Genomic DNA, 9,636 nt, shown 5'->3' with positions numbered 1-9,636 from the left:
AGTAACCAAAGTTTGTGCTGACCTCATATAAAAAGGTCGACTGTTCAAAAGCTTAGGGGCAGCTTATTCATTCTCAATTGTCCATTGATAGTAATAGTCTCCTCTTAATTACTTTAATCGAGTCTAGTGCACATCAATAATGCTGCAATTAATGTGATCTTTATCTACAACTTGTGCTTAAAATAATGTGTCTTTTATTTTTTCTATAAAAATATAAAAGTAATGCTATTTCTGCTTCGGTACCCTCAACATTAGCGGTTGTCGTCTTTTGCTCTTTCAGTCGCCGTATTGCTGCAAATTGAACGTTATGGGCGGGTCTAAGGGCGGGATGACTGCCAATCCACGTCGACTTCAGCGAATTATATTGTTGCTAGCGCAATGTCAATCTTACTGTGCTTCTCGCCGTTTCTCTTTCTCAGCAGCCATGACGTCACGGTTAGCATTGATTGGACAAAACCGGATCAATCCACGCGGGTCAAGGGTTACACACGGAAGAAGTGGCTAAAAAAACTTAAAATACACATACAGACGGACGATTCTAACAAATTCGGAACATTTTGTTGGTCAAAGAAAACAACGAGAATGTTGTAAAAGAAACCTATTCAAAAACAAATAGGGTGGGCGAAAAATCGGAGAGACGGACTGTGTTGTCGTGTTGTGATCGCCGGTCCACGGAGCTTCACTCTATCTGTCGGCATCACTATTTTCAGGCTGTACATTTCTTTTGGGCACCGGATTAAACTGCCGCCGCTCTCGCTGAAACAAAGGTTAGTCACTTTACGATTTCTGCCGCCGCTCATTTTCTGTTGGTCGCGAGCAGCGTTGAGTTCGCGCGCTCGTGTCTGCGTTCTCGCGAGTGAGCGATTTCGCGCGCCCCCAATGTGGGTGTAAAGTCTGCGCGTGCGTGCTTCTGTGCGCCGTGGACTATCATAACTGTCAGTCTGTGTGGAATATAGCGCCTTTGACAAGATGTCATTATCACACCGCGCCTTCATTAAACAATGTAGCAGTTTCCCTTGCAAACCTTTTTATGTGCAGATTTACACGCAGGACCGACACAGGAGACCATTAGGTGGGCTTCTTTAACAGCTCTTATTCAGGACCACAGGTCTTGTTTTCTGTAATACTCAATGTATTGCCATATATCTTTAGTTTCGAAGTTTTGTTATTTTACATTGCAGTGTAAAAATCACATGCCATCAATAAAATGTAGAATATAAAATGCTAATTAGAATGTGCACACAAAACTTGCTGATTTTATTGCTTGCAGTATTTTTACGATTATGAATGGTGGTGCATTTCTAATGCAGAAAAGTGCAACGTGTAGACAGAAGTAGCGTGAATTATAAACGCAAGATGGGAGAAATTGACCTAAAGGAAACAACCTTTGCATCAGCTAAGCAATTTGCTGAATCAATTGAAGTGGCAAATAAAATGTAAGTTATATCGTAAAAAACTGAGGAAGTCTTACAGAGCACCAGGAAGTGATCAAATTCAGGAAAGGTTCCTTAAAAGATGCTGTGGAGAGCTCTCGGGAATCTTGTGCCAGCTTTTCAATTACTGCCTTAAAGAGCACAGTGTGTCAAAACTTTGTAAGAGCTCAGAAATGTGTTTAATTCCAAAAATTAACTGTCCGATCGAATTAAATGATTATCATCTAGAGCAGGCATGTCAAATTCATTACCATTGGTGGGCCGCTTCGACTGCCATACGTGCATCAGCGGGCCGCACTGTAACAAATACTATTATACAAAGTTACTGTAGCTTTCTTTCCAATACTGAAAACTTTAAAAAATGTAACACTTATAGTTTAAAGAAAAGCAATTTATTTCCATACAATCTCCATACAACAGCGTATAATTAGAGTCTTAGCCTCTTAGCTAGGTCCTTATATTATTATATTATATTCATTATATTATATTCATTGCTTATATAAGAGTCTTACAGTGTGAGATTTATTTCTTTTGTCCCGACACCTCTTGTTAGTAACCAGTTCGTCAATATCAGGCTTGAAATCTTGTGCAGCTGCAACTTTTATGAGGGATGAAAGGTGCTTGACGGTAAGTCTTGAGCGATGTGGGGTTTTGGAAGCTTTCATTAACGACAACAATTGCTCATAAAGGTAAGTGCTTCCGAACATAGACAGTACTCTAGATCAGGGGTGGGCAGATTCAGTCCTGGAGGGCCGCAGTGGCTGCAGGTTTTTGTTCCAACCCAGTTGCTTAATTAAAAACCAATCCTTGTCAATTATTTAATTGCATGGCTTGCTAGTGCTTTAACTCTGCCATGTCAGGTCATTCTCATATCCTAGATTTATTTTCCTTTCTAAGGATATCATCCAAATGATTTGAAGTCTAAAACAGATGAGTAATTCTCAGTGCTTCACTTTTTTCTCTTCAATTTCCTTCCAAGTATTTAATTAAACCAAATAGTGCACGATAAATACAGAGGTGTAAATGAAAACAAGCTAAATGGAGAAATGCTGGTCTCTTTTGTCATTTGCATGGTATTGCTAATTAGGAACAATTAAAAACCGAGAATACAGCTGTTTAAGACTAAAATAAGCAATAAGGGTTCAAAATCTTAACGAGCGAGACAACTAAAATGAAGCTGAAGTATTACTTGAGCAATAAGGGCTTCTTATTAAGCAATTGGGTTGGAGCAAAAACCTGCAGCCACTGCGGCCCTCCAGGACTGAATCTGCCCACCCCTGCTCTAGATGCGAACTTACAGATCTGCACATACAAGGGTGGCAGGTTAGCATACAAGCCTGGCACACCAACTTCGTTGTATTGTGTCTTCAGAATAGAATCTGACTGCAGTTCAATCAATTCCATTTGGATATTCTCAGGCGCATTCTCAACTTTGTAAGAGTATGATGACGTAAGCAGCGTAAAGTCCTGTTCATGTGAACTGAAATTATGAAAACGCTCGCTGAATTCATTGCTCAGTAATTCAAGTTGGAAAACAAATCCTCCAAAAATCAAATTTTACTTTACTAAGTTTACTTCCAAGTTTCCTGCCTTGTGCCCTGTGTTGGCTGGGATTGGCTCCAGCAGACCCCCCGTGACCCTGTGTTTGGATTCAGCGGGTTAGAGAATGGATGGATGGATGGAAGTTTACTTCAAAGTTTATATTGTAAAATAAGCTGATATGCAAAAAGCCCCTTGACCTACACTAATTTTACAAACTCAAAATCACAAAAATTTGTTAATAAACAACTCACCAACTTCTCGCGTCCACTTCAGCTCTTCAGCTGTAGTCTGCACTAACTGTTCATTACAATACTAGCACAAAATTACATAAAAACTAGAGCAAAAAAACATGAAAATATGCAAGCTATTACTACTCGTGATGGTCAGTTCTGCCCAGTGGCCAGTCTCAGCAGCCCAGCCAGTAGTGTAGCCTGCCAGGGGCGGCTCCAGGCTCGTGTCGGCCCTGGGCAGAGAAAGAATCGGTGGCCCCTTCGCCCGCCAATGTCAATATGGTATCTTATGCACAGCGGATGGCCACATCTGTTGCGGACACTGCTTAGCCGCCTCGTGCTCATGACACACTTCTATATGCGCGTGTCCGTGACTTAAAAACCAAGTGGCAGCCCATGATATTCTCATTATGGCAGAACGTTATAATACTACATATAGCTTACTGCTCCGACTCGAGTGACATTAGTAAATACAGCGTACTAATTAACAAGAAACACAATGTTTTTCGGCCACATTGCCGTCAGCTGTGTCGTTATTTTCTCTTTCTGTTTTATATTCAATATATATTGGCATGGTGGCCCTGTGCAGGTGCACAGTTTGCACATGCCTAAGGCCGCCTCTGCTGCCCGGCTGGTGCAGCCTAGCACTTCAGTTGCAACGTCGCGGCTCATTAACTTTGGACAAGGCTCGTGGCTATACTAGCAGATGATGTTTTTCGGTACCGTAATGCCATGAGAAAATGAACATTTGTCAGAAGGCAGAAGTAAGAAAAGTCAATAAGTAACGCCAAAGATGCAGAATGATTCAATCACAAACGATAGTAATCATTTTGTACAAGTTTAATGCTAATTTGGATCTGTCATGCGGGCCGCACAGATTTCTGTTGCGGGCCACATGCGGCCTGGGGGCCGTGTGTTTGACATGCCTGATCTAGAGGGCCTTACATATCTCTTGGCAAAATGTCTGGTGTGGCTGCCTTACTTTACAGGTCCGCTCCTCTTTGGATCCTTTGTGATTTTAATACAGGCAGAACTATTCAGTGGAGGATGCAGTCATGACTGTTCTTCATGCCAGTTATACACATTTGGAGAAACCCCACTTCTTTGTAAGGGATACTGTTTCCTGACTTAACTGCATGAAGACTGGTACCAGGTCAGGTCACTTTAGGGAGCATGCACTGTTATAATGCGTTGGCACACCCACCACATGACAAAACACCTTGGGGTCCCGGTTGGTGAACTCCCAGGCAGACACGCGATTCAATCCCATCCCTAGGAAATGACCATCTATCTGCTGCAGCAAGGTTGTTACATGGGCGACCCCTTGGGCTGGTCCAGTATGAGTATCCTGTAAGCTGGATTTCCCTCCAGTAGTGCTGTAATTGACACTCCTTCACAATGCAGGTAATGTGTTTCATTCTGTACTCCGTTAGCAACACAAAGTCAAACCAGTGGTACCCAAGGATCCTCTGAAGAGACACAGTACTGAAGGAGTCCAGTCTTCGTCTCAGGTCCCTGGATAGCATCTATGTCTCAGAACCATATAGCAAAACAGGGAGCACAAGGACTCTAAAGATTTTGACCTTTGTCCTTTAGAAGAGATATTGGAAGCTCCACACTCTCCTTTCCAGCGACCTCATAAGCCTATATCCTTTGCAATAAATTACAGGATTTACTGGTGGACCCCGTCTCATTCTAAGGATTAATGGTCTTCCTCCTTGACAGGGAGCAGTTTGCTAAGGTTGATAATTGTATTTCTACTGTCTATTATACATCAATAGGAGCTCTGCAAGGCACAGTGATCATCCCTAAATGTTTCTCCATCTATACTAATAGCTTGAGAGGATCTGACAACAATCGTTTAGCTGTCAAGTTTGCAGATGATACAGCACTGATTGATACCTCTAACAATGTGGCACATTTTGAGCAAGAGGCCAAGAGGATGCCGCCAGACACAAAGCCTCCACCTAAACGCGAGGAAGGAAAAAAGAGCTGTTCAATGATTTTTAGGAAGAATGCTTAACCAGTTCAACCACTGGTCCTCAAAGGAGAAGAAGTGGAGAGATTTAGCAGTCTTAAGTACCTTGAACCATATTGGATAATAGCTTGAATTTTAATGAAAACATGCAAGGCATCTACAAAAAAGGCCAACAGTGGATCTATTTATTTATTAAGAGAAAAACTGACATTTCAGCTAGCATCCTACAGAACTTCTATACATGTCATATGGAGAATGTATTGACGTTTTCATTCTTTGCCTGGTTTGGGAGACTGTTCATTTCTATATGTAAATATATATATATGTAAATATATATATATATATATATATATATATATATATATATATATATATATATATATATTGTAAAAGCTAGCCCGGCCACAGACAGACATGACAACGCAGTGTCCACCACACACACGTTTATTTTACACAAATATATACAACTATTTACAGTTCACAGTCCTTGGTTTTGTCTCAGCCGCCTCCACTCCTGCCACGCAAGCTCCGTCCGTCTTCCACCCGACTCCGGCTTCCTGATTGGAGTGAGGCGGCCCCTTTTATCTTGTCCCGGATGTGCTCCAGGTGCCTGACGATGTACTTCCGGCAGCACTCCCCAGTGTGGCGGAAGTGCTGCCCTTGCACCCAGAAGCACTCCGGGCATACACCATCCCTGGTCTGTCAGCACTTCCTGGTGTCTCGGAAGTGCTGTCCCCCAGGGAGCAAGGACCAGCCAAGTGCCCAGGGAAAAGAAGTGCCGCTCTCTTGGTTCCTTCTTCCTCCAGGCATCCCGGCGGGGCAGGGTTCCTGGCCATCTATCACAATATATAAAATACAACGTCTGTCTGTTTGTATGTCTGTCCGCTTTTCACTACTTAACAGATTTAGATCAGGTTTTTTTCTAGAATTTGCTTGAACATTCCAGTTGACTTTGCAACTTCTGTCATTGCGCTAAGTTAATATATTTCACTTGCAAGAGTGATATATTCGTGCTAATCCAAGACAGAGACTGCGGGCCGAGGGGAGAGGGAAGCATGACGTCAGGAGTGGGGCTCTCCTCACTCATATGCCAGCCTCAGAGCTTACCTTACTTCCACTTAACTAGTGAACGAGAGAACTACTTAACGGATTTACATCGAGTTTTTTTCTATAATTTGCTTGAACATTCCAGTTGATTTTGCGACTTCTCTTATTGCGCTATGTATCATAATTCGTTTGCAGTACAGATTTTAATGCGCGAATCCGAGAGAGACGGAGCAGGCCGAGGGGAAGGGAGCAGGGCCCTTCTCACTCTTGCGCCAGCCTCGGGGTGTACCTTATATCCACTTAGCTAGTGAACAAGAGAACTACTTAACAGATTTAGATTGTGTTCTTTTACTACAGTTTGCTTGAACATTACGGTTGATTTTGCGACTTCTCTCATCGCGCTAAGAGTCACAGTTTGCTTGCAGGACTGATATATTTGTGCTAATCCGAGACAGAGGCTGCGGGCCAAGGGGAGGGGGAAGCGTAATGTCAGGAGTGGGTCTCAGTTCGAGTCGGGAGTGTTCCTTGTCTCAGCTTAGCTAGCAATGCCTTTTTGTTTATTGATTTTTAAAGTTTGTCCTGTTACACTACTACGTGGGCAGAGCCGCAAGGAACAGCTAGTGGCTAATAAGAATCATGCTGATTAATAATAATCATCAGAGGTGACTGTGTGCAGAGGGTGCAAACCTATAAATACCTGGGAGTGCAGCTGGATGATAAATTGGACTGGACTGCCAATACTGATGCTCTGTGTAAGAAAGGACAGAGCTGACTATACTTCCTTAAAAGGCTGGCGTCCTTCAACATCTGCAATAAGATGCTGCAGATGTTCTATCAGACGGTTGTGGCGAGCGCCTTCTTCTACGCAGTGGTGTGCTGGGGAAGCAGCATAAAGAAGAGGGACGCCTCACGCCTGGACAAACTGGTGAGGAAGGCAGGCTCTATTGTAGGCATGGAGCTGGACAGTTTGACATCCGTGGCACCGTCCTGCTCCACTGACAGATTGAGGAGATTGTTCCTCCCCCAAACTATGCAACTCTTCAATTCCACCCGGGGGGGTGAACGTTAAAATTATACAAAGTTATTGTCTGTCTGTATACCTGCATTGTTATAGGCATTGTTATCACTCTTTAATTTAATATTGTTCTTTATCAGTATGCTGCTGCTGGAGTATGTGAATTTCCCCTTGGGATTAATAAAGTATCTATCTATCTATCTATCTATCTATCTATCTATCTATCTATCTATCTATCTATCTATCTATCTATCTATCTATCTATCTATCTATCTATCTATCTATCTATCTATCTATCTATCTAATAAAAGTAGTTTTAAGAAAATAACCCATTTGGGGTCTGTTCTCTGTGAACAGTCGCAGTTAGGGCTTCAAGAGATGTACAACAGAAGAGCAAAAAGAAAAGTGGATAAGATTGTAAAGAACCAGACATAGGTCAGGTCAGGTCAGCTTGGGGAGCTTGCACTGGTACAGTGCGTTGCCGCACTCACCTCATGGTGAAACAGCTTGGGATCTTGGTTGTCAACCCGCTAGGCAGACACGTGGTCCAGTCCTACCCTCCGGAAATTATCCTCTATCTGCCACAGCCAGGTGTTACGTGGGCGTCCCCTTGGCCAGGTCCAGCCACTCGGGTCCTCAGTAATGAGGATCCTGCAAGCCTGATCGCCCTCGGGGAATCACGTCACATGGTCATAGTGCCGTAACTGATGCTCCCACACAACGCAGGTAATGTGACTCATTTGGGACTCCATGAGCAACTGCTCATTCGAGACAAAGTCAAACCAGCAGCTCCCAAGGATTCTATGAAGAGACACAGTACCAAAGGAGTCCAGTCTTCATCTCAGGTTGCTGGATAGCGTCAATGTCTCGTAACCATATAGCAAGGCAGAAAGCAGCAGGACTCTAAAAACACACTACTCAAATAATTAGTTCCAAATTTTACCTTCTGGGAGGTGATACTTGCTCCCAAAATTTAAAACAAATAGTAATAGAAATATTTTTATACCAACAGTAATAACATTTTTAAATAAGCCTAATTCAATTTTTGTTGAAATAAGTCATTTTTCTAGAATTCTGTTTTTATGTGTGTAAATATGTGACTAATTTGTATTTTATTGCATGTATTGCATGCAGAAATGTGTTCTTGTATGTCGCTGAGGTGGAATCGAGCAAATTTTTACTTGTGGACAATGAAGGTAAACTAAACTAAATAAACAAAGGGATGTTATGCGAAGACAACAGTATATGCTGCACTCACGGAACCGCATTTGTAGTATTGGATTCAGTTCTCATCACCACAATACAAGAATGACATAACGACACTTGAAGCGTGGCAGAGGAGAGCAACCAGGTGCATCCCTGGACTTAAGAACATGTCATACAGTGACAGACATGGACATTTAAACCTGTTTAGAGTCAAGCAGAGGAGACTGCATTCAGACTTCATCCAGGTCTTCAAAATCCACAAAGAATTTGATAAAGCAGACCCAGCAGAATTCTTTCACTTTAACAATGATTCACATATCTGAGGACACCAGTGGAAACTGAGCAGCAGTACATTTAAGGACTGAAACCAAGAAGCACTTCTTTATGCAACGAGTTGTGGGAATTTGAAACAAACCTCTGAGGCATACAGTTGAAGCAGAAACTTTGATAACCTTTAAGAAGGATCTATTAGCATAGTTTAGTTTGCTAAACAAACAAGTTTGATAGACTAAATAGTGCCCTTTGTTTGTCAAATGTATTACAGTATTATCTTTTGTTGTATATGTAGCAGAGCTCAAGTGGAGCAAGCTTGCTGCAGCAAAAATACTTCCTCGATTAGCAACTTTACCTGACGGCGTTATCCATTGGCTAGACTGGCTAAGTTTATTATGACACTCTTCACTGGGAGTGAGCTGCTGAATTTGCATCCTGGGGGCCCAGCTGTGAAACTCTATGCACAGAGCCTGCTTATGTATACATGGATGATGTATCAGTGCTCCAGAACATGCAAAAGGCGATGAGTTTAAAATTTTATGCATTTTAGAAAAATGAGTAATTGTGCAAATATCTGTAATAATGGACATTTTATAATTTTTTCTGCAGGATTTGCCCCACTGGTCACCCTAGAACAACTTACTTGTCCAATATGACAACTGAAACCCATGTTAAGGACATCAAACCTGGGCTTAAGAACCTAAATGTGCTCTTCATAGTCCTTGAAACAGGTAGGAGGCACCATCTTCCTCAGTATGATCCTGGGTCATGTGGTAATCTGCCATTTTTGAATCTGAACATCCAGAGGATGCTTTTAATATTACAATATAGTACAATGAATTTGGAAAGTGTTCCGTCCCCTTCACTTTTTTACGTGTTCTTATTTTGTACCCTTGTGTGGAAATTTTTTAA

The 9,636-nt window shown here is 42.2% G+C and overlaps 1 protein-coding gene across 1 annotated transcript in view; it reads left to right on the top strand.

Moving 5' to 3' along the window:
• Positions 1 to 399: 399 nt before the first annotated feature.
• nabp2 (nucleic acid binding protein 2) overlaps positions 400 to 9,636 on the top strand; it is a 41,840-nt gene continuing 32,603 nt past the window's right edge. The window contains exons 1-2 of the mRNA XM_028798603.2: positions 400 to 767; positions 9,334 to 9,455. Coding sequence (XP_028654436.1) covers positions 9,377 to 9,455 — 79 coding nt within the window. The 5' untranslated portion in view covers positions 400 to 767; positions 9,334 to 9,376. The remainder of the gene's footprint in view (positions 768 to 9,333; positions 9,456 to 9,636) is intronic.

This window comes from Erpetoichthys calabaricus, chromosome 3 (genome assembly GCF_900747795.2).
Source record: "Erpetoichthys calabaricus chromosome 3, fErpCal1.3, whole genome shotgun sequence".
NCBI classification, from domain to species: domain Eukaryota; kingdom Metazoa; phylum Chordata; class Cladistia; order Polypteriformes; family Polypteridae; genus Erpetoichthys; species Erpetoichthys calabaricus.
The sequence above is the reverse complement of the archived record's forward strand: the minus strand, read 5'-3'. Positions and strand labels throughout refer to the sequence as shown.